This window comes from Aythya marila (genome assembly GCF_965140915.1).
Source record: "Aythya marila genome assembly, chromosome: 6".
Taxonomy (NCBI): Eukaryota; Metazoa; Chordata; class Aves; order Anseriformes; family Anatidae; genus Aythya; species Aythya marila.
Window position 1 is genome coordinate 3,674,259 of NC_139047.1, and position 26,021 is coordinate 3,700,279.

At 44.5% G+C, this 26,021-nt stretch overlaps 1 protein-coding gene across 4 annotated transcripts in view; it reads right to left on the reverse strand.

Moving 5' to 3' along the window:
* Nucleotides 1–26,021, reverse strand: part of MYO1B (myosin IB) — a 92,135-nt gene that overhangs the window by 57,905 nt on the left and 8,209 nt on the right. For all 4 annotated transcript variants that reach the window (XM_082763404.1, XM_082763405.1, XM_082763402.1 and 1 more), the window contains 3 exons: nucleotides 25,306–25,446; nucleotides 14,043–14,158; nucleotides 1,374–1,468 (listed from right to left, as the gene is read on the reverse strand). In XM_082763404.1, coding sequence (XP_082619530.1) covers nucleotides 1,374–1,468; nucleotides 14,043–14,158; nucleotides 25,306–25,440 — 346 coding nt within the window. In that variant the 5' untranslated portion in view covers nucleotides 25,441–25,446. Of the gene's footprint in view, nucleotides 1–1,373; nucleotides 1,469–14,042; nucleotides 14,159–25,305; nucleotides 25,447–26,021 lie in introns of those variants that run through there.

The window sequence follows — 26,021 nt, forward strand, 5'->3', positions numbered from 1 at the left end:
ACTCTGCACTTACCTTTACAAAGAAGGAATAATTCAAATCATGGCCCATAGAGCTACAAGGTTCAGTAATTTTATATACAAATCTGAACCTACCAGAATCCTTTTTACAGAGAGCTTCAGAAACTCAACCACTCCTAAACCCTTCAGCTGAATAAATACATTAATAAAGATGCACTTCAGCTGCATGATAACTCACTGTTCCTGAGGAAATCAAAAACAAAAGAGTTTTGGTACTGAACTCCTTTCTAATGTCTGAACTCCTAGACAGAGTCCATAATAATCATATTAATAAGAACTCAATTATTTAATATATACTTTTACTGAACACACATGTATTTGCATGTTATTGAACTGGAAAAAATGATTAAATTACAATAATTTGAGACCTCTCAACTGGATGCCACCAATCAAAAAAGGAAAACATGGAAAAAGGAAGCCAAAAGCATTTATCTCAGCACTCTAAAGATGGAGTTCATGCTCCAGATTTCCACTAAAAGCTTGTAAAACAACTTTCTGTTACACATCTCAGTCTTGTTGAGCATAAACAAAGCTTCACATTTTCTCAGATTCAAAGAAATCTCTTAAATGACATGAAAACAGATACATGCATTCCTACCCACCTTTTGTAAGTCAACTCAGTTTTAAGCTGTTGTTTCAGAAATAACTGTTGTTTTTTTTTTGTTGTTTGTTTTTTTTTTGTTTTTGTTTTTGTTTTTTTTTACTTTTTTAAGGTAATTCTAAAGTATTCTGCAATTATGCAATCCTCACCTGATTTCCACCATTCCAGTTTTAAAATTAGCAGTAATTTTCAAGGTAATTTCAGTTTTGCCTTAGAAACACAGTGTTCTGGTACACCAGCCAACCTTCGAGTTGTAGCTCAGCATAGCACGGAAAAGACTGATGAAATTTCCAAAGTAATCAGCTACTGCTATTTATTTTCCTTGGGTAAATGGTATAATCCAGCTTAAAGGTAGACATTTACTAAAAGACATGCAAAAGCTTCAAAGGACTGCCTTACAGTCTAGAAGAGCAAGAGCGTTCAGTTCGCACTGTCTTCAGTGTTTTTCATGGGGAGAGCCTAAAAGTTTTCAGGCCCTTGCAATACTCTTTCACAAACTTGTAGCATGTCTTTGCATAATGATAGCAATAACGTATCAAAACGTGACAGGACTACATCATGGCAACAATGTGAAAAATCGTGAGTTTATGGAAGATCACCCAGACTGCAACATACATGACGGCCTTCATTTTCTGCAATGGCCAGACACAAAAACACACCAGTATCTCTCAACTCTTACAGCCCCTAGTATCACTTTGCAAAAGAGTCTGAATAACTCTGAATGCTTTTGAATGAGATCAAAGCTGTTTATTACCTGTTTTACCAGCTCCGCTCTCTCCTGTAATAAGAATACACTGGTCTTTGTCCTGGTCCCTTAAAGATCTGTATGCTTCATCTGACAGAGCAAAGCTGCAAATTAAGAAAGAGACAATTAAGAATTAGATAGCACAAGTAGCAGCAATAACACAAAATAACAAAAAAAAAATAATTAAAAAAAAACAAGCACGTAGTGTTCTGTAAGTGCTGAAGCTTTCAGTTTTCAGAATACGAAGACCCATGGAAGCAAATTATATACTTTGGCTCAGTGGTTTATTCAGACTTTTCTCCAGGAACAAACAAGCAAAATCTATCTTGTAAGTTTTCATACAGATATCAAATTCAAAATTGGGAGGGGGGGTGGAAGGGGGGTGTATTTAGGTAGCATTCTTCAATGGACAAACTCTCTTTTTTTCTTCAGTTGTCATTTTGAGCCAGAGACTGAGTACTATTGATTTTGATTCACCAGCATTTTTTCCAGTTAATGAAATAAGGCACTAGGACAGCACTAGGACCCCTTGCAAAAGCTTGAGCACTACCTGAGAAAGGACTAAAAAGCATAATCCGCATAAAAGGGCACACTTGCATTAACCACCTTCAGGAGATAAATCTGCTCTTAAAACATGGCATATTTTTACATGAAATGAACGTCCACTCAGCACAGCAAGAGCTTTGTTAGATTACTGCACCTAGTAAAATACTGGGTGTTTGTGTACATATAGAAGTGTTTATTATTTACAGTAAATAAACCATGGTTGACAAATATAAATGAACTCTCAGGTCAACACAAAACACATCATGGTTGCAGATCCGACGCATCTTTTAGAAACTTGATTATTCTGTAACAGCTCAGGAGCTTTGCCTTCATCTGACAGCTGCAAATACATCAGCGTAGCCACATGGAGTTTTCACAGGGAACCACAGCCCCCTGATAAGAAAAAAGCAAGCTCTGTGTCGTGAAACAAGCTGGGGTTTGCATGGGCAAATCAATGTAAGTAGTGACCCACGCTGAGCTTCTTTCGGAGGCTCTACTGCTGGAGCTTGAAGCTCCACACACTAAACCTGCATACGTCCAGGTCAGCTCATGCCTATTTCTTTTCACTGTCCCTTAGCTCGGGCGGTTGCTCTTCCTTCTGGCTTCTCTTCCCCAGTAACTTCATAAGAACACATCACGATGGCCCCAGTTGGTTGCCGTGTGCTCATCCTTCTTCTCTCCTGCACCCCGTCTGTCTGTCCGGTTGCATGAGCAGCCTGGGCTCCTCCAGGGCTTTCCTCCCAGCCTGCGCTGTGTCAGGCACTGAGCTGCAATCCCTCTCCGCACAGCTGGGCCAGCCATTTGACAACCACGACCAAAGGTCACCGCTCCTTTTGATACACTCACCGCTGAACCAGAATTAAGTCTGATCTCTCAAAGCTTATTAGTGCTATGGTGATTGAGGCGTTTCAACTCAGCAGTTCAAGCAGAGGTGAAAATGTGTTTACAAGAAAGCAGCAGGCTGTAATGCTTTTAGTGTTACGACAAATCCAGTTTGTGATGGGGCCAACATGCTAGAGAGCTAAAACTAGAGAAGAAAAAACACAAAAACAGAAAAACTCTTCGGCTGCTGAGAGACCATGACACAATTTCTGGCATCTACTTTACTGTCCAGCATCCAAGCTGCAGTAGCAGTAACACTTTACCAGACTCTCTTACAGGACATATTGAGGAAATGAATAATGGATGCTGAATGCTGCTGCAGATAGCCTTGTAAACTGATGAGCACAATGCATGGCCTTATCCCAGCATGCTTATCCCAGCATGCGTTTAACTTCAGTCACTGTCCTTTCTGCAAGGAAAAAAAAAATAAAAAATAAAAAAATAAAAAGCAGTAAGACATAGAGGAAAGAAATAAAGCTACATGGGGCATTCATGGGCCACGCGAGAGACCTTTCATGCCAATGCCATGGCTTCCACGGCTGGACTCAGGAAAGCAGCTTCCAGCTGGGAGGCACGGCTCCAATGAAGTCAGCACCAAGCACAGAGGAGGTATTCTCTTTCTGTTGATATACTGAGTTATGAGTTAATCAGCCCCGTAACCATTCATCTTTCCTAAAACACCCAATTTCTAGTTTCCCAGCAGCCCGTCACAATATATTTTAGTGCTTGATGTATTAACTCTGCCTACACCACATAGTGAAAAAAAAACAAATCACATTCCTTCTCCGCCCTCAACAAAGAAATTGGAAGTTTAATGCTCCAAAGAGACCTGTGAAGTTGGAGGAGCGAGTGGGATCTCAGGCAGTTCTGCTGATAATACCCAACCCTGGCAGGGATGCTGGGCATACGTCCTCTGTTCCTCCAGTCTCCTACACAACCCAGCAAAGCAAAAGTTTCACAAGCATCAAGATTTAATATCAGCTATTATCTGCTAGAGACACAAGAAAAGAAGAAGCAAACTCCTTTTAGAAGTTTTGTATGCGTCCGTGTTAGAAGTTAGCCAGAAGCTGTCTAAAATTTACTTCTGACGTTTCAACCACTGCTCCAACAATCCAACTGGAGGAGGCACAGCCAAGAGCGTATTGAAATAACAGCGTTCCAGATTCGTCTCACTGGCATCGCAAACAGCGCTGGACACGTTTGCATCAGAGCCTGAACACAGATCTTTAGTTCAAAGGAAAAAGCGATCAATTCATCTGCCGTGTCAACTTTAATGCATGGCACTGCTCCACTGTCCTTCCCGTTCACCACCTTCTTCTGCCTTTGCATTGAAAAGCTTCGAGTCCTTTTGTTCAAACTCTGCTTGTTCCAAAAATAAAACTTCTTGCTATCCCCTATTTGTTACAAACATATAAACTGATTCCATTTAAGACCACTTTAGCTTAACATATTTTGACGATCTGTCGACTGCAAAGAACCCTTTTATCCTTTTCCTTTCGGCAGAGCTCTGGAAAGGCAAGGTTTACAGCTATGGCTTTAAACCACATGCTACTATCTGAGCTGCCTCACAATTACAGAGCCTAAGCACATTTTTTAAAATAGTTCATAATTTACAAGGCAGCTATACCCCATGTGTTTCAAATTAAATGGTGAGTGTGTCAGCAGTGTCATTGACCATACCTTGTAATAAACTGGCCTATGATTTTTAGGTTATCCTGGAAGACGACGACATTCTCCTACCACAACAAACAGAACTATTTGCTGGAGCTCTCTTATAGCTAAGATTTAAGTATAGGAGCGATTTGAAGTCACAGCACCACCCACACCTAGATCACTCTGCTTTTTTATAGTACCCGCTCCACCGGCCACGTGGATCCAGATGGCCAGACAGCTCTACAAAGAAACCCAAGTCCGACCCTAAAAACGCTAACACGAAGGGAAGCAGCAAACAGGCCTGCAGGGGGAGTTGCTGAAGGGCTCGGGCAGCTTCCAGCAGCACACCAGCCCCTTGAGACCAGAGCAAGGCTGGCAGCCACCCACCCCGTAACAGGGATGTTAGCACATCACCTGGGCGCTCAGGGCTGACCCCAGAGTAACAGTGGCAAAAAGCCTTAAACAACAGAACTCGAGCCCACGAGAGCCAGCTCTTCTCTTCCACCATCTTCCTGCCTTAAGCCAAAATCACCGGGATGAGCAGTCCTCAGCTGGCAGGACTTCTTCCCACCAGCGTTTTCGTGCTTCCTCTCCCTTCCTTCGGCGTCCTCAGGCATTGTCCCTGGGTGAAACGCACGGATGGCTTTCCCCAGGCATTCCTACATTCCCTTCAGCTCATCTTTCCTGGCTGTTGCTTTCGATTCTCAGTCTCTCGGTCCCCGTATTAAAACCTTTACTGGTAAATCTTGGCCTCCATCTGCCAACTCATTCGCTACTCCCAAAGGAAATGAAGAAAACCTCTCTCCTTGACCCCTCCAATTCCTCAGGAAGCAGAGCCCCAGCACCCCTTCACCTCATCCCATAACCACACGGGCAGGGTACATGCTATATATTCGGCAGTGCTTTAGCATTGAAAGGTGTGCACTGTGCTGCACTCAAAAGAGATACAACAAGATTTAAATTTGACATATCATGTAATGTAAAATGTGTGCAGTATTTAATGTATATTGATTCTTTCAAGTCTAATTAAAGAAGAACATTTAAGTTCCTTCCTTTTCTTTATGACTGCCCAGAACAGGATGACAACGAAGCTGTTTCTTCCTCTCACAGCATGCTGTGGGAGAACAGCAGAAGCACGGTTTGCTCTGGTATATATATATAAAAAAATGGTAATAATAATGGATGGGAAAAGTGGAAGCATATTTTATAAAGTGCTTTGGGGCTTTCTGTTGTAAATCATCACGATTAGTTATGTATGTTTTCCCCCACTCCACTGAAGCTCGGTGGAAAAATCACCATTCAGGAAAAACCACCAGAAGAGGTTATTTATGTTCTTAGCTCATAGTGCAGAATCATCTCATCTAATTGCCCTACGGGTAAGAAGCGTGCTCCCATTTCCCATAATTGCAAACCGGCTCGCGTTCGGCATTTTGACACACTCGAAAAGAAAAGGCTGATTAGCTTGCCACTGGTGTGAATGAAGCAGCAGCTGATGGAGCACGGGCTAGGACAGACCTTCACAGGCGAGCAGCTGCTCTTCGAAAAATGCCAATCAGGGGAAAAATTAATGAGTTTAAACACCGGGATAAAGAGGTGTGCTATGACAGATGGAAAGGCTTTTACCCCATTCAAAATACTCGTGCGTTTTCAAACCTATTTGGTTTTCCTGGTGAGCACAGAAACCTGTTTTATCAGCAATCCTGTGTGGCTAACATACACTGCAGCAGCACACCCCACTTTGTTATTCCTGCTCACATAACTTTATTTCACCTCCAGCTCACTTTTGGAAATAAAGCACCACTTGGGAAGCCCTGGGTACAGCAGGGACATCCCAGAGATCCTGTGCGCTCATTAGCTCAGGCACACCACCAAGCTAACGAGCCTGTCCAGCCCATAAACAGACATCTGCTCAAACTTATGCAGGGGATTTGGGGATATGTGTGTGCCCTTGCTGCTCTGCTACCCCTCGATACGGACGCCCACCACACACACCTCTTCTGTCCTGGGGTCGCAGCCTGGCTGAGAATCATCTCACAGCGACCGTGGTCAGCTCTAGCTTCAACTCCACAAGGCCTAGCATGTAAAAATCATTTCTGTAGCACACAGAAGGAAACTGTGTACACAAGAAAAATGCAGATTCGAACTAATTTACAGAAATGACCACAATTAAACTGTCTTTGTAGTTCCGAGCTTTATTTGTAAACCCCAGCCCCAGCTCTCTTATCTATCCAAAACATAAGGAAAAGATTATTCAGTGTGCTAGACAGTAAATATTAAGACTGCGTATTTCCTAATTCCTAACATGAAATAGTTTATCTTTAATAAACCAAACTACATTAACCACGATGTACTCGGAGTTGTAGAAATCAGAGCCTTTTGCACATAGTCACAGACAGAAGGAGACTGAATGGAAAAAGTGCCTCTGAAGGTGGTAAGAGAGCTGGATTTTAGCTGAAGTCTCAAGGCTTTAAACATTAGCTTTGTTTATGCTGTCCCTAACATCATGACAAAGGCTCCTAGCGCAGCAGATGGGCAGTTGCTGGTGTGTTTTAAGTTGCTTAAAAAAAAAAAAAAAAAAGGCACCATTAAGCACAATGAGACATTTCCCCAGAAAGAACGACAGCTGTTCTTAATTGCAATCTGAAATCCCTTTTCTTCAGAGTACCACGCTGCCACTGTAGGGAAGGCACAAGGAAAATTTTGATCCATGTACACACCGTGCATCAAATGGGATTTCTCTCGTTTCCAACAGGGCCTCTACCTGCCCTCACTTTTAAGTCTGGATCTCAAAACCAAAACACAGCACTGTCTCCTTTAAGTACTTCTCATTCTTTCCAGTGTGCAAAAAGTCCCAACATTTTAATGAAAATCCTTTCTCAAATATAATCCAGATCCTTTCTTTAAATATAGTTACACTGAAAGCTGCACGAGGTGTTTAAAATTGTTTTTGTTTCCAAGTTCGACCATCACATCAGTCAGTTTTCTAACCAGAAGAATTTCAATGTGTTCAGCAGCACCCAAAGGGCTGGTCTGATTTCTAGCCTAGATGTACAAGTGAAAAAGCTGCAAAGGGAACGGTTTGCAGCATCCAAAAGACACAAAGAGCAGCCGTGTATTGACAAATTTGGAGAAGTGCATTACAAAACTGAAAAATGACTGAGTTTCTCACTATTCCTCTTCCCTGTTTAACGAAGGGCCCGCTTCATTCACAACATTCAGCCGGTCGTGCTGAGAGGATTCCCAAGCCTTTGGTGAGCATTAGTGGGATTCGACTTTATGTGACAGTGTGAATTAATTAAAAGAAAACCTCAGCATTCTCTGTCCTAAAAATATCAACGGCATAATATGAGCTCTAGACACAAGTTTCAGTTCCAGGAAAATAAGAGAAATGGGATCTGGCAAAAAAGTTACCATGAGTTTAGGCTCCTGGAGCATTAACACACATCTCCAAATAGCCAACACATAGGACATTTTTTCTTTTTCTTTTTTTTTTTTTTTTTTTTTAATAATCTTGGCTTTAACAATCTAGCCAAAACGAAACGTTTTTATGCTTACAGATAAACACAGACTATCCCAAATGCACTCACATCACACAAAAAAAAAAGAAAAAAAAAAAAAAAAAGAAAGAAGAGAGAGATATTGTCACAGATAACTAAAAACATTTGACTCTTAATCCCCAACACGACTGAAGTGAAATGTGAAAGTATGCTGTGTACAGAGGTATGGGTAAATATTTGAAAACTGCACTGAAAACAAAGTGATTTTGCTTCGGCTCTACGCCAGCGGTTAATTCATGAAGGATCCCCCAAGATTATTTTCCTCCATGCACCACGATGACGATTCTGGAGTTACAGAAGCATCTGGAACTGATCTCCGGTTCAGCGTTTCCCTTACAAACCCGTTCTGCTTTCAAGGTACCAATTCTGGCTTTTTTTGGAGGCTTCTCCAGCAGCGCCCAGCTCCTTGTAGCCGGCGAGGACCACGCGTGGCAGCCGAGGGACAAGCGCACGCTACCGGCGTGAGGTGGGCTCTGCCCAGGGCGAGGGGCCTCGTGAGATGCTCGTGACAGCGCTGCCAGATGGAAAGGAAACCACCCATAAAACCCACAGATTTGGTGCTTCTGAATGGCTTTCTTGTGCCATAAACACTCCGGCAGCCCCATGCTCTGTGCCTACAAACAGCACCGTGCGTTTTCCTGGTGAAAATCCCCCGCGCCGAGCTCCCAGGCCCTTACACAGGAGGGACAGCACCGATGCCACAAACAAAAATGCAAAGGGCCTTTTCATTTCCTAGGTTAGACAAAGCTCCTTAGAGGGCAGACACAAAGGCTCGTTCCAGTGAACTTTGTAATCCAGTCTAAATGTCACGCCAGACCGTTTTAAACATTAAAATAAAGCCCAACATCCACCTGCGCGCTGCTTTCCAGGCTGTTTATACTCCCTGGGCCTTGGGCACGTTTTCTGAGCCTCCTTACAAGCCCGCGACCTGCTATAAACCAGTTCCTGTGTTATTAGGTATTATTACAAAATTTCATGCCATCTAGTAACAGCAGCACACAAGCAGCTACTGTTCAGGCTGATAAGGCTACGTTCACCTGGCAAGTGCTGGGGTCCGACGGCTGCATGACGTGCTACCCAAACCAGCCAAAACTGCCCAGATTTCAGGAAAATGCCTAACGTATTGCTGCCTGCAAGAAGAATCTTCCTTCACGTCCTCAGCTTCCAATCTCACAAATGTCTTCCCAAATGCTCTACAGAAAATCGGACGGCTGCTTCGAGATGGCCACATCACAGCTGCTTTCCTCAAACCTCTGCTTTCTCGGGGCTTCTGGGGGCTCCTGTCAAAAAATTCAGGACATCGTGCACCCACAGGAGGTGGGCCAGCAGCCTGCAACACAAGAGGCTCCATCCTCTCTGGCATGAAGTCCTGCAGACTCTTGAAGCAAGAGTGATGCTTCACCCTCTTGTCATCTGTATGCTTGAGGGATTTATCTTCATGGATCCACCATATCCAGTGCTGCCACTCTGTAGAGGTCAAGAGCCTTAAGCCTGCCTCCTTCCAAATTATTTTCTTTTTTTTTTTTTCCTTCCGCTTTCTTCTTTCAACTCATTCCTAGCACGGGTTTAAATATTACATACAGGCAGCCTTCCTTAATTGCTATTTATGATTTCTGTCAGCTGCAGGCCCGCCCGCCCTGCCCAGCGGTTAATTTTGCCAACTAACCTTTGAAGTGATCCAAGTGATTGTCTTCCCTGACTACAAATCTCTTCAGAAATAGGCACTCTGCTGAGCCACATGAATGAGTCCAAAGGGGGAATTTCTGGAGAAGCCAAGAATTACTAGGAATAGGAACCAAAGCCTTGTAAAAAGGGGGTACCGTGAGCTGAGAAAAACCTTTGGGGTGTGAGCAGAGTTCTCCAAATAAAGAAGAAAGGGAAAAAAAAGGCATGTGAAGATGAGGAAAGGACAAGATGAAAAGGAAGCGTTGGAATAAACATGCAGAGTCATTGAAGGACGCTAAGCTATAGCACAAGCTCTCACCCCACCAGCCCCTTCTACAGCAAAGAAAATGTCTTACTGTGTATCTTAAAACTGATGGCTATGGGGAACAGCTGAGTTTTACATATAGGCAACCACTATCCCTCACAGCTCAGACTGCACCACCCCTTCAGACAAAAATATTTGCTTTAAATCAATGAAAGGAAAAAAAAAAGTTTCCATAACCTTAGTGTTTCTGAAGACATGCCATCCTGGAAAACCAACAAAAAAAGCCAGAAGCAGGACTATAACTTCTATATTCACTGCTTACACTGACTCAAAACAGTCCTGACTTGAATAATTTACAGCCAGTTTTGCCTATTGACAATGTAACTGCAGGTATCAGTACGAGAATGATTTGTCCTGTGAATTATTAATATATTGACCACTGAAACGAGGGACACGTAATTAAGTTCCTCGTTGTAAGAGGCATCAGGCTGATATCTCTGTAGTTGCATTCTATGTAAAGGCAGGCCATTTTTCAGGACTTGCCTGCAAATCTCTATATATCTGAAAGCTTTTAGCACAAAACCATTGTCTATTCAGAAAATATTTGACTCCAAGATACGAATAACAAGTAAATAAAGTGTTCAGCAAAATTTCCCAAGTGGAATTCAATAGACTGGCAGATCAGCCACATTTCTAACACACTGCCTGATCTTACTGACGTCCCAGTTATGCGTCTTAAATATATCGGTGCATCTCTAAAAAAATAAAAAAGTGTGTTGACTACAAATTCTTACCGGCTTGCAACTTGTCGCTAGCAGCACAGTGACCGCTTTCTATTTTGTTCCTCGACTTCAAATAATTTGCAGTTCTGCAGTGAGAAGTTAAGGCATTTCAGACTGGGAAGTGGAGCAGAGAGCCACACGGCGTGTTACCTGCCAGAGGTGGAGAGCTACTGGCAGCTGCTGTTAAGATAGGAGATGCAATAAAGCACCTGCCCTGCAATCCCATAGAGCAAACCTGTTACTGGTACGAAAGCGATACAGCACCGCGGCTACAAATAAATGGTACAATGAAGTGTTTATCTCACAGTGCCTTCGCTTTGAAGATCCTTTGTCACCGGTGGAAGTCGATGTAAATCAGCCAGGTAGGCAGCTTGGTTGTCTCTCACGTCTAGGCTACCCACAAGGTGAGCAGAACAGCAATTACATCAGCTGAAAGGGGAACTGCATCAACTGAAAGAGCAGGACGCGAGCGCGAGGACTGCACAAATCAAGCAGCAAATTGTCTGAGCGCTGAAATGTCACCCTCTGCCCTGCCGAGGCAGAGACAAGGCTGATCCTGCCTCACAGATGAAGACAAAAACAGCAAGATTAACGAAACACTGGGGGAATAAATAAATAAATAAAAAACTGGGTAAACTTCCTGCTGCAGCTATGCAAATAGCCACAGAGCAGGAAAACAAGCATTCCAGAGGCCTAGAAGAGTAACACTTTTTACACAGCGCCACAACAACAGTGAATTTAGAGAAGAATGGACGATATAAATAAACACTCTTTGATCCAATTTTAATCGGTATAACGTTATCCAAAATCATCTGACCGGGAACTCCTTCTGCCAGGGATCCTGGCATTTAAAAAAATAAATAAATAAATAAAGCTTGAAACATGCAATTAAGTATTAATTAGTGTCACCAAAGCACTAGGCACTCTTGTAGATGCTGCTGAGGAAACACAGAGTAGACGAGAAGGTGATGACTCCCCTCGTCTTTCGGATTTGGGTTAAGAAAACACAAGAACAGATTTCCACTCACGTGGTTTTGTGTTTCCTTCAGTGACCATGTATGGAAAAAACGTCTCGAGGTATGGATTTCCTTCATGTCATTGTGCACTTCTCTCCTTCCCCTTCCCTTTTCATGTTCTCGCCCAGCCGATTTCCCCGGGACAGCTGGACTTCCCCCGCACACCCTCCCTGTCACACTCCCTCACACCCAGACGCTTGATGTACCCCAAGCCCAGACGCGAGGCCATGCGAAACTACTGGAAAATAACCAAAAAGTGCTTTAAGATCCTAATTTCCCAGAAACTCCCCCACAGAGCCCTAGGTCCGGAAATGTCCCTCAGCAGTCTGTTCCAGAGACGCCGATGTGTGAAGCCTGGCCACCCAGCCCAGGGGGATCTCTCTGAAGTGACCGACCTTGGAGAACGTGAGCCACGAGGTGACAACACCTTTACTTCAGGCAGAAGTGCCTCTGCAGAATAAACTGAAAGGAGCTATTCCATAATCCGGTATTTTTAAGTATATTTTGTCTAATGGGTGTTAGAAGACAAAATCCTCGTACAGAAGCAATACCAAATAAAGAAACCTGTGGAGAGATCACATCTGCCCCAGACAAATCAAGCTCATAACTTTCCACAACTTGGCACTGTAACTGAACTTGCGAGGGAAATTGCCTTACTAATACACTGTCAAGATTTCCTGACATAAGTTAACATTCAATATTTTCTCTCCCCAGCCTACTGAGTGGATTCCCAGTGCTTGGATTCCAGGCGGTCTCGTTCTGAGATGGCAGCCTGACCACACAATTCCTGTCGTTAGCAATGAATGACACCAATGAAACAATTTCCTACTCAGTTCAGGTTCTCCTTTCTTTTCCCTGAGCCTCTCGCTGTAAGCTTCTGACACCTGCCCTTACCACCCTGAAACTAATTTGCATTTTAATATTGAAAGGCAAACGTTTCTCTAGTCAAAGTAGGATGTATATTTGATTGGATTAAGCAACAAAAAAAATATGTACCGGAATCATTATTGACCATTTTTCATCTGGAAAACTCTCTCACAGGAGAGATGGAGAAGCAGAGATCAATATATTACTTTGCCCAACAGGTAACCAAGTACTTCGTGCTGACTTTCAGAATGGCAGACAAACTGTTACTCCCAGGTTTTATTTTTAAAATCCTCCATCATACGCCAGCATATTTTATGCAACTGAGCAAAGTTAGTCAAGCAGAAAGTTCTTTTAGCAAGCAACTGTGTTAATTCAGCAAGCAATTGTGCTTGCTAAACAAAGCTGTGAAGAAAATCTGAACATCGCGAAAGTTTGGATCCAAAAGGGCCGAGGAAAGGACCAGAAGCTCATTTGATCTGCTTAATTGGCTGCCTGCATTTCAGCCAATGTATTTGGAAGAGTTACAGGTGAAGTATGAAGGCAAAGAATTAATCAGAATAAAATAACTTCCAGATGTCCTTCCACACACAATTTCCTTCTAATCTAAAAGCTAACACCAGAGGAAGATGCCGAAGCTTACGGCCACGTGTGGTCATTTATGAGACCTCTGACCACTCCAGGCAGCCCCCTGAACGTGTAACTGCTGAGCGTGCTGACAGCCTCACAGGCCTTGAAGACAAGATGCCTCACGTCCAGCCACACCACCACAGCTCCATCCACGTCTCGTCCTGTTACAGACAGGGTTTCACCAGGGCTTCTCCAGGCCCTCTGGCTGTGCCCAAACAAGATGGGTCATGGCTGGGCCCGACAGCCACCTCCCAGTGCAGGGAAGGGCTGTGAGGCCGGCCTTACGATTTATATCACGTATTTATGGCACTTTGGCTGCCCTCTTGAATTGGCTCATTTCCACCCAGAACAGACCAGAGGAGACAGTTTTTGTTCTCCCACAGACACCATTCAGGTACGACCAGCCCGTTCCACACTCACCATGAGGGTTTTTTCATTTTTTGAACTGTGCAAAGAGAAATTAACAGTTTCAAATACCCACAGGAATACTACATTACTCAAACATATTTAACACTTGGAGGCTTTCACAAGGCAATCTGGACTTCACAAGAAATGGATTTCCTTGAAAACACACTACTTACAATGCAGTTACAGGAAAATGTTCTGAAATGCATGTACCAGCATCTAAATACATGAATCACAAAATGTAACTCAACTTCTATTTAAAATAAGGATGAACTTTTTTCTCTCTTTTTTTGGTTTGTGTGTGGGGGGGTATTATGTTTACTTTAATCAACATAGACGTTTTGATGAGAAAGACAGCTGGCAGCATCTGCTTCAGGACAGCATGAAAACTAAAGCTTCTTTGCCGTACTTACATGTGGGGGCTGAGCTCATAAAAGTTTCGGTTTCTGTATTCTTCAACTTTCTCTGGAGTATAAATGGGTAGAGGTCTGTAGGGGTTTATTGATATCACCACACTGCCGATGTACGTCTGTTGAAAGAAAAAAAATGCACAAAAAATCATTGTGGATTTTTCTTTTATATATCATTCTCCTATTTACTACTTTGCAAAAAGAACAACAGAAAAGCCCAGCTGTAACAATGAATAAATACGTACACACATTCTGAAATGCTTTGCAGATCTCCTCACCAAAGGATGTCGGATACCCGGTAGCTAATTCTACAGAATGGAATGCCTCCTAAGAATATTTTTAAAACAAACTCCAATCATACAAATACTTCTCTGACTAATTCAGCCAGGGAGAGAAAGAGAAAAGGACAGAGACGTTCATGAAGGAACATGCAAACACGGCACGAGCTTCGCTGCAGCCCTCGTGCCCTCACACAGAGCCGCACGGAAGCGATGCTGGAGTTCGAGTGTGGAAAGAAAAAAGATGTTTCACGGGAGCAGATGCTACACAAACTTGCCGTTACCCATGGCAAACAGTGTGGGCAGTGCACTGGTTCTCCTCAGCACCACGCTGAATGAAGCTGAATGAACCCGCGTGGCAAGAAATGCCACAATCCCTCCACGCCCTGCCTGCAGAAACTTATCAAACACAAAGTCAACCCCAAGTACCTGATATCTCTTTCCACAGCCAGGAAATGAATAAAAACACCTGGGAAAACACGTTTTTTCAGTAAGTGGGGGCTGCCCTGAGGTGTAAGGGCTGCACACAAAAGCCACAGCTTCCCGTTATTTGGGTTACAACTGCTAGTAAATGCTGAAGAAAACCCAGTGACACCTTAGCACCTCACAATCACTACTTGGACTTATCTCCACAGTTTTGCGCAGAGGGAAGTGCCATAATAAGCATTTTCTAACTGGGAACAGAGGTGCAAGGAGCCTGAGTTATTGCCCAGGGGTTCGGCAGAGCAGCAAGTCACAGACAATACTCAGCGCATGAACTCACCTGGCGTTTTCTGCCCGATTTCCAGCAGGGTCGAGCAAGCCAGACTGCAGCGACAAAGCAAGCAGCACGAGGCTGCCCGAGAGCCTCGCAGCTCTTTGCTAAACGTCTCCCCCCACGCAACCGAGCTGGAGCAGCCCAAGAGCCCTGGAAGCAAGCTGGCTCCATCGAGAGCCCGTGGAAAATGCGGCGAGGGGGAAGGAAACCTGCCCGTGAGGGGGGCGCCCCAAGGGCTACCGAGGCAGCTGGAAAACAGATTTGTGTCTTGCACAATTTGTAGATCTTTGCTGCTTTCAAAGACGCAGTCCTGTGTACTTTATGTACATTTTCTTCAAATGATAAATTGCTCTAGTTTGGTGGTCATCCTCCCCTCAACGTGGGAAGTGTTTTCTTTTTGTGCCTCTCTCTTGCACTGAACTATAAGGAAATCCAAAAATTCACTTTCCATAGCCAGTCTTTGCTCTGCTCTCTCTACAGCTCTGCCACTTTGCAGGCCTAGACTCTTAGCAAGGATAAGCAGCTTTCTAGTCTTCACAAGTGCATGGACACCCTCATTAGGGCTCCTTCCTATAAACCATTACTATGCTAACTCATTTCCTCATGAATCTTAAGAATTTGTGAATTCAGCCCATTTTGAAATCCATGTCGGAAAGTACCAGCCAAAGACAGAATCACAGAATCACAGAATTTTCTAGGTTGGAAGAGACCTCAAGATACGGGCCAGATCTTGACGTCTGTATTTAGAAACAGGAATCCTCTGCGACTCGAAGACCTGCCCTTTCCAGCTCTCCTGCTGCCATACACACAAAGTTTAACTGCTGAGTTCCTTGAAGCACCCAGAAATGCCAAGGCAAAGAAAGACGGGCGAGAGCAAAAAGCTTGATTTTTAATTTTGAATGCAGGCATTCAAATGAGATGTATTTAGAAACATCTCTTCGTAGCTAAGTACTGCCTAGACAACGTATTTTGGGAGTTGCAGTCAGCTGCCTGTTGTCAGACACGTACAAATAGGGAGCACTTCCTAAAATACCAATATTTCAAAAGGTCAAATGACTCCACAGAAACAAAGCCGTACACATGTCCATTTTAAACACCAACCCAACCCACGCCAAGAGATCACTGCTCTGGCTGCGAAGCTGCTTGGAGAGCTACCACACTGCCTCTTCTCCAAGTGCCGCTATCTCACAGCTGATACCTCACAGCTCCTTGCTCGTGGTGGTCTGTGAGATTCCACAGAGCTGGGATAAACAGATCCCGAGCAGAGCTTTCCCACGTAACATCTGCCTTCCCACCAGACCTCTACGATAAACAAACAAAATAAATGGCTCAGGCCCTTGAGCGAGCAACAAGCTCCGAAACATTCCAGCGCTGGAAGGAGAGCGCCGAGGAGTAGCAGGAGACCGTGGAGTGGCCCCCCGGGGACTGCAGAGAGCCTTTATTTTCCCTGTTTAAGGAAAAAGCAAAACCCCAGAGGAACGGCCTCATGATGAAAGCACCGAGCGCAGTCAGGAAATCTGATTTCTCTCTCGGCTTTGCCATGGTTTTGTTCTGCGAGTTTGGACAAGATCTGCTGTCTCCTCAGGTTTTGCTAATGAGAGACTCTTAATTACGCTCCTTCCTCTAGGTAGCTCCTTTATGGCAGCAAGTCACAAAGGCAAATTCTGCCTCCTTGGCGTGTTCACCCAGAGCAGAGCCTGGAACAAAAGGACTCTGGCCTGTGCTTAATCAGTGCATCAGCCACGCAGCACGGTGACACCGCCGGGCACCAACGCTGCGGAAAAGAGCGTTCAGATTTCCGTCAGGTCAACGGGCAGCACATCCTGCATTCTTCAGCACAGCCACACAGCCAGCTCGTGCCTGTGAAATTAAGGGCTTAAGGCCTTGAGCAAGTGAAGCCTGAAAACTTGAAATCACAATCCGACGGGAAACGGAGGCAATGTTTGTCACGCTGAGCCTCCGTCCTGTTGGAGATGCAGTTCCTGAGACCCTTTGATGCCTAATTTTTCCCTCCAGGAGTGAAAGCAAACCTAACGTGTTGCCTGGGGCAAGGTGCTACCACTGCTTCAGGCCTGTCTGTGCCTTTCTGGCCCAGCAGCTGTGAGACTGGGCTGAGAAGAGGCTCGAGGGACCAAGCCTGCAGGAGGCTCCCACCAGCAAGGCAGCGCAAGGCAGCTCGAGAAGAGCAGAAAACCACTGGCACAACTCACGGGAGAACACTTCACACCCTGGCATACAGCACATTAATAAAGCCATTTTCCCCGACAAAGTTACCCTTGCAATAGCCCAAGGGTACAGAAGATTTTCTTTTAAATGCTGCAGCACAGAAACAGAAAACAAACTCTAGTGAAATCAGATTGTTAGTGGGGGTATGGGCAATTCAATTTCTGCAGAGCGACTTTAATAGCCCAGATACGCACACTGCCCATTCCTCTAGTACTGCTGAGGCTCAGAAGTACTAGGTGGCTCTGATTTTGAACAGTTTCAGATCACTATAAAACAATTCACTGAAATTAAAGACATTAAAGATCAAAGAGAAGTGTGACTAGATTTTTTGGAAGGAACCCAGAACTAACGCTTGGGCAGCACTGACTTTTTTATATGCATGTATGTGACATCAGCAAGAATGTATTTCTAATATACTCATTTTAATTTACATTTTGCCTGAGCGGTTGTGGTTCTGGGTTTTGCCAACTCCTAAGCACATGTGCTGCTGCACGCTCAGAACAGCTGGGGCCAAGGAGCCAGCCTGTACTTACATGTTCTCAGCTTTCTGAACCGTCCCAAACGCAGACAGAACCTGTCAAATTTAACACTGCTCCATAATGAGGCTTCTCATTTTAATAAGTGTTAGCAGCTAGATCAGTACCACCTCAAAATATCATCCGCTATTTGAACAATCGCGGCGTGTGCTCAAATTTGTTTTTCGTTGCGGTTGGCCACAAAAAAGAAAAAAAAGTAGATAAATGCACTCTGCTTTTGGACCCTTGCGTTTTTCAGGTCTGGAACACCCGCAAAGTTGAGAGAAACTCAGTTTGGAAAGGAGGAAGGCTAAGAGCAAAAACACCTGAGAGGCTTGTTTCTGGGGCTTTTACTGCGCATCACAACGTAGGTGTCCAGCGTTGGTGGAGAGGGATGGGCTGGGTACCCGAACAGCACACAAACAAACAAGCTCCAATTTCATCCTACAATTTCCACCCGGGGGTTTTCCGGCACTGCTTGATGAAGGCACACAGACCATAAACTCCACCTGTGACCTGAGGCACGCTGCTGCACCCTTTGCCCGTGGGAGCACGGCCACGAGAAGAGCCCCCGGGCACCCTCTGCAAGCACAGAGCAAGGATCACGTGGAAAGACCAGAGCTAATAACATTTTACCTCCTCGATCAGGAGCTTCTATGAGGTTTTCCTAGAGAAAGCAAAAGAAACTCCTGTGCTTTGCGTCCCCGAACTGGCATTTCCTGGCATGCACAGCATCTCTCCGAAGCTCCCGCTCCGCTCTGAAATGGCTGCACTGATGGGGGAGATGTCACAGATAAGGCAGCCAGTTGCCACCCCCCTCACTGGAAGAGAAGCCAATGCTAAAAATGTACTTTTCCAAAGTCTAGCCTGTGGTAAACTGAAGGTACAATCCAGACTGTCATACTTAGTTTTACTCCCTCTCCATCGAGAGGGAAACCTCTTAAAATCTCCTTCTCCTTGAGACTCTTGAATACTTCTCACTCTTGTTTGGAGTCATTTCTAATGACGTTTGTATAAGTGAAGAAACCGAATACTGGATGTCTGAACAAACACAACTTATATCCCCCACGATGACTAAAGCAAGGCTGGAGACCACCCTCCTTCGGGACACTGCATTTTAGCCCCAGGAACACACTGGGCAAAGTTATGTTGGAATAGAGAAGGAAAAAAAACAATCCTGTTAAGATACCATGTGCATTTAATGCATTTATTAACCATGATTGGCAAAAAATAAAAATAAATCAGTAAAAGTACATAGAAGAGCACCGGATGACTTCCTGAACTTGGGAATTAAAAAAAAAAATCAAGCAAAAGAAGAAACTGCGTCAACAGTTGAAGTAAAATCATCGTACTGCTGGAGGAGAGAAACTTCACCACCAGGACATATCCCAAATATATTGGCACAAGCCAAACACGTCGATGGCTGATTGAACGACTCAAGACGCAACGCTCAGGCAGGTACCACGAAGGCAGAATTGCCTACCCATATCCCACAGCAAACAAGGCTGACACGGGCTGTCAAAAAGGACAGCAAACTGCTGCGATGCTGCGCTCAGGGCTTGATGCTGCAAGTCCCGGTGCAGACAGCAGCCTGCACCCACCGGGATCCAGCCCTTAATTGCACTGCAATCAGACTGAGAGCCCTGAAGCAACAACGGAGCCTCCTCCAGAGGCAGGCAGAGGAGCACGGGCAAGCTGAAGCAAGCACTTGAAGAGGATGCGTGTGCAGAGATTATCGGGTTTCTCTCCTGAGTTTCTGGAGGGCACAGACTTTTCTCTGCTGATCGCTGACTGCTCTGCTAACCTCACGATCACCACGACAGGCTCTGATGTTGTTAATAAGGAGGCAGATTAATCACCTCAGCCACCCAGCCCTCCGACTGCACTCGGATGTTTGTATGCAAATGCACAGAGCTCCGGCACGGGAGGCAATTACAGGCGGCATCTGGGAAGGAGGTGATGGCGCAGTCAGCACAAAGCAGGCTTGAGAAATTTTAAGGCAAGCGTTTAAATACCCTGGAAGGTCGATGTTCGCTAACTTTGGGAAAGATAAAGACTTGTTTTCATAAGCAAACAGCGACTGGAGATTGGATAGAGCCTGTGCCAAGAAACCTCCCGTCTCAGTGTGCACCAGAAACAATAGCAGAGAACATTACAGAGAGGACCGGGTCCAAAACATCCCATTATTTCCGTATGAATAAAAAGGGGGGAGGCACCATATTTTTACAGTACTTGGGCATTTTTGCTGCCATTTGCCAACCTTTCATTAATCTGCCTTTTGTGCTTCGTGTAACACGCACCGAGATCACCACCAAGTGCCCCAGAAGCCTTCCCCACCCCAGTGGAGGGAGCTGGGGGCACAGCCAGCTCCGTGGCACGCGGGGGCATTTCCCACACCACCCTCTCTCTTTTTTCAAAGCGCCTCATCAAAGAGCCAAGGAGGAGGAGTGGATAGGGAAGAAGACCTCTCTGCGCAGCCCACGATGCCCACACTATTTTCGGTGATCCTTACTGATGTGTCCTTACTTCTTTATGCAGGCAGTGCGTACAGCCCTTTGGATTTCTGACGCGATAACAAGCAAAGCAAGATGTATAGGGAGGCAGAATACTTATCAGACTGTGAGGTATCACTGTTAAAGACGTGCCTAGGGCACACAAACCCTTCTCTGCACCCCAAGCAGGCTTCAAGGCCCTCGCCGGTGGCAGCTGCAACAATATTATTGCTGCAAGCCAGCATCTTCCCTCCCGAGGGAAACTGGGGAGGCACCGCTGGGAAAATTGTTTAATCCGGCAGAGGCGTCCCCCGAGGGAGGAAGAGAAAGAGATCTGAGGAAGCTCGGGTCCCCTGGGCTACCAGCGGGGAGCAGCAAGTGCGGCAGCGAAGACAGCTGGGCTGAAAGCTGCTGGGCTCTGGCTATTAGACGCTCCTCAGCTCTGAGAAGGTTAGAGCACAGTCGAGGAAAGCCAAAAATGAGAAACAAAAAGGCTGCCCCAAAAACAGCCAAACAATGGAGGTCCCCGGGAAGCACCTCAGCCGGCGGCACAAGCACACCACAAGCCAAGCCACCAGAAGGCAGCCACAAGGATGCTACCTCAAGCAGCTACCACCGGGTTCTTAGGCTGGAATGCCAAATATTTAATAGCTCGGTGATAAAGCAACACGTGTTCAGCACCAGAAGACTGCTCTTGCCCAAAGCAGCCCACAAACGCCGCGTGCAGAAAATACAAATTAAACGCTGACATCAGAGAAAAATTCCGCTTTGTGAAGAGAGCAAAAAGCAAACAAACATCTTGTTGTCGTGAACAAAATGTTGACCTCTGCAGCTCTGGGAAGGCTTCAAGAAACAACATAACTGCAGGGAAAAATGTGCAGGGCAGCAGAACGGAGCGAGCTCTGGCCTCTGAAGGCTGCCTCCCACGTGCCCATGCAGCACTGTCCCCTCCAGACTGCTCACACCTCCCCCTGCCACCTCCCCGATCCCCCAAACCTTCAGGTAATCAACACAATGGTTTTTCTGCTCGCCCACGGCACGGCCCATGGACCACGCTTCACTCTGCCTTGAGGAAATTCACGCAGGCTTTTGTTACCGATACTTGCAGAACTGAACTTTTAAAGACAGGGATTTTATCAATGAAAAGTTTAAGAGTTGCAGAAATAACATCATAAACCATTACAGCTTTTTAACGGGATTTTTCTTGGTCAGACATACCCCAGGCATTTCCAGACATGACTAAACTCCAAGATTCCCATTCCCAATTAACGCACGCGTTCCCCCAAAGCCCCTCGGCGTGAGATTACTGCCCAACCCGATGGTCTTCAGGAGGGCGACTGGCCCTGCTCCAGCCCCACCAGCCTTCACCCTTATTTTTACAGGCACAGCTTCCAGCTTCGCGCTCCGGTATGCAACCTAACACCCAAGTCCATTAAACTTTCTATCAAATACACATAAAAATGAACAAGAGGCAATCAAGCTGTAGTCTGTCCTCTGACTGGTAGGAATACGCTTTTTTTTTTCCCTCTTCCCCCCGTTTGCACCATGGCACGTGAGAAATGTGAAACGTTGGCTCTCAGAGCATATCCACAAACGTGTCAGACCCATCCCAGAAATGGAAACTCAGCGAATTCTCCTGAAGGGCTTACAGGCAGTCATGCCCCAGGATGGCGAGAGGACCACCAGGGACCCAGACGAATGCTGGAAGCTCGTGCAAGGGGAATTCCTGGGGAGAAGACCTGGCATTTCACACGGATGAATGGAGATGGCACTAGGATCCCCATCGCTGAACATTCAGCATCAAACATAACTACTGTGAAAGAGACTAGAAAAGACAAAATTGATATATTTTTTTCTTTTACTGGAGCCTATTTATGTTGTCATCTTTGGCTACGAGGCAGATTTGACACCGTTCACTGACACACACCAACCTGCAAAGGCTGGGTACCACAATTGTGCAATGTCTGGCCAACTTTAAAGCATTTTCCAAACCATTCATGCTACAGGTCTCATTCCCCACAACAAGCCCCTTTGAAGGTTATCACTGCAAGCCCGTTTTAAAACTAACACATGCAGCACAGACACAGCTGTCAGCCTACAGAAAACTGCCTAAAACCTGATGCTGAATGAGCTGTGGTCAACTGCTGTAGAAACATTTCAGTCCGTTCATATGGCTTTAGTTTGACTTAAATTTTTAAGTGGAGACAGGATTTTTGGTAATGCCTACAACTGGGCACTGACACACAGGCTGAGCTTAAATCCCAAGCTGAACCACGGGAGGCTAAGCCCTCTGAAGGGATCCTGAGGGATCAACTTTTGTAGCTTGTTAGAGCTGCAGAAATCTGCAGCCTTTGTTAAGCACCAACAGGAGCTCTTCAATGGCCCAACTCACTTTCTCCAGGACAGCATGCAAACCACAGATTTTACATGGTAAAACAAACATTACTTCCAGATATAACAAAGGCTTCGTTGTGTTCGTCCAAGTCCAAAAACAGAAATGCAAAGTGTGCTTTCCACGAGTGAGGTGTGGGGAGAAGAAAGTGGGTGGCGGTAAGGGACAGGGAGAGAATAGTTTGTGCGTGAGGATTAATGCTCCCTCCCAACCACCTCATACTTCAGCAAACTTTCAGAGCAGTAATGAAGTTTGCAGGGCAGCACAATTCAACTGACATGAAAAGGAGGCATCCCCTGAGTGATCTGGTAATTAAAACCTTGCAGCATCACAAACTCAGTAACTTCTTGACTTGGTAGCAGCAGGTGGCAGGGACTTAAACAGCGATTCTTTCCACTGCTGCTGGACAAAATGTTTTAATACTTGCAAGGATCTGCAGCATTTTGACTTTACAGCGTGGATTCACAAACAGTACTTGTAAGACCTTTAAAAAAATCACATGGTCAAACAAAACTGGAGATCAAAAGGGCAAAAGATACTGCAACAAACTACAAGGGAATGATTCAGCTACCGAAAAAAAAAATCCTTTGTTTTTGGCAGCAGTTCAAGCTTCTCAGCAGAGCAATGTTTAAGTATTAGTCTTTCCCACCTGCAAGGCAAAGGATCCTGTGCTGCTAGAGAAAAGTGACACCTTGTATCACCTGCCAAAGCACATAATGCAGCTAATTACCCTGCACCTCAGCGCCAGGCCGGGCAGAACCAGGAACTCAGGGAAGTGCAGGTTTCGGTGTCAGTGCCTCAGAGAATCATGTGTTTGAACACCGTTGTCAGCTGGTATGTAATAGGTGATAAAAATAAAGCAGATTACCCATTTGTTGTTCAGACTGATTTCTCCCAGGAAAAAACTATCTGGGCTAAATTCCATAAAAACATGCATTAAATACATTAAATCCATAGTAGTTTACATAAGAAGTCCTGAGCAATCCACTTCTTTACATAAGAAGTCTATGGCAATTAAGAGCCTGCACACCTAGGGTGCCCTCACAGGACAGGTTTGTATCCTCAACACTTGGGATGAAACTTCCAGGTACGACCCACCTGCCTGTATCAGAGCCTAAGAGTTAGCAAAGGGAACAGGCTACATCTTCAGGGGACAGGAAGAAATTTAAGACACAATTTGTTGGAAATATAACTCTCAGAGGTATCGTGGAGATTTCTTTAACCCATTTTGAAAGGAATCTTTCTCTCCATAAACACAGACCTTTCTGGTTTCTTCTCTAACAAGGTTTTTATGGATCCCAAGAGTCCTCGTCTTACTTCAATTTTCTAGTTAAATTAAATTGTCAGTCCAAATATGAAGAGCAAGTAAATGGAAGTGATACCCGAGCACATCCACACAACTGTATTTTGCCAAGCTAGTATCTATAGAAAAGGGAACAGGCATGGTTGAGAAGGAAAATTACTCCGGAAGAAAGATGCAGCAGAGAATGAATTGCAGAGGTGCAAAAGCACAGCCTACAACGAAGTAAAAACAAAAAGGGAGAGAGGAAGCAAACAAAAATAACAGATCCTCCCCTACTGGAGGCTGGAAAGGAAAAAAGCATAATGAAACCATGAAGATCTGAATGCTTAGCAAGAAGGGAAAATATAGCCAACGCTAAAAATTAAAAGGGGGAAGGGTTATAATCAAATACAGAACACGTCTATTTGATTGTAATAAACTGCAGACAATTGCTTGCAGATCGTAGCTGTGCTTTGACTTAAACATTGCAGCTTTACTCTTGAAAGACTTATCTTTCTCTAGAGGTCCTGAAAAGCCTCTACAAATCATTAAGTTCCTACACCCGCAGCAGTGTAATAGACACAACGCTACGCACATTTTAACAAAAACAGAACAAAGAGAGATGAAGCAGGAAATGAAAGGCTTAAGTGGAATCACAATTTGCCTCTTCATTCCCAGCCTGTGCTTCAGCTGCCAGTTTACAACCTCTCTCCTATTGATCATCATTCAAAGATTAATATGCCTGAAGATTTTGATTGCTCCCACATATACCCAAGCTCATTGTTACTAGTTTAAAATCAAGCCATTCTAATGAACATAATTTTTTTTTTTTTTTTTTTGCATATCAAAGGCAACAGGCAACGTTTAAGGTAGCCCTAGCATATTCCAAACATACATCGTTTGTACATCAGCCCGCTCCAACATCCTGGAAATGCCTTCCCTGGAAGCTGCTTATTTGTAGCTGCTTTGCTCTCTAACAAAAGTAGGCTGAAAATCAATGCTATCATCAGTTTGGAACAGTTTCTTATGAAAATTGGAGGCCCGCTGTGTTGTGCAATGGAGAAGAACAAAAAGGAAAAACATCCCAGATGGAAAAGATCAAATGCAAATAATGTAGTACGGGAAGGTCCACAGCTTTTAAAAGAGATTTAAAAGGTGTTATATATATATCTATATATATAAAATCTTATTTTTTAAATAGAAAAATTAAAATATTCCTAGTGCAATAGTCTGTGTTCAGTCTATGTGCATCCTTGCAGATCCACACGTATTTCAGGAATGGCAACGCAGGTCCCATAGGAAGTTACTGTTGCTGTATACTCACATAGACTTCGCTGTGATCAAAGCGCTTCTTCAGGTTATTGATGAAGGAGTCTTCATTAAGTGGCTCCAAAAGAACCATATCTCCCACCCCTATCATGTCATCTAAAAGTGACGTCTTGACCTCCATTTTGGCCATTTTCTCCTGCAAAGAGAGAAAGGAAGAAAGAAAAAAAAGAGCAAAGTTAGCTCCAAATTATTCTAATTCTTCACAGGCATTAGCCACTGATACTACTTAGGATTCACAAGTAAAAACCCACCAAACGACACTTCTTTAAAACTGATTTTTCTAAAAGTCATTCTGTCTACCCAAGCGGTTTGCGCAATCCCAAAACCTTTAGCTCTGACTGAATAATGCCCTCCAGTTCGCAATACATTAAATATGAAATCTCAGGAAACAGCAGCGAAGAGCAGTGGGCGCCACATCCAGATTTGCTGAATGGCTTCAACGCAACGTGCTCGCACAAGCTCGAGTTTACCAAAAGCTCCATCAGCATCTGTAGTGCCTCAGATCAGGATATTGAGCAATCTAATACTCATCTGAATTTCTTTCTCCCCCTTTCCTGCGTTTCTCTAATCCGACCAACTTTTAAATGGAAACCAAGTGAACTCGCTCCGAGACAAAACCACGCTATTTTATCTGAATTGCATCACTATCGCACATTTTAAGTATTTTTTCAAAATGTCTTGTAATAGTTAGCACTTCATTCAATCAGCTTT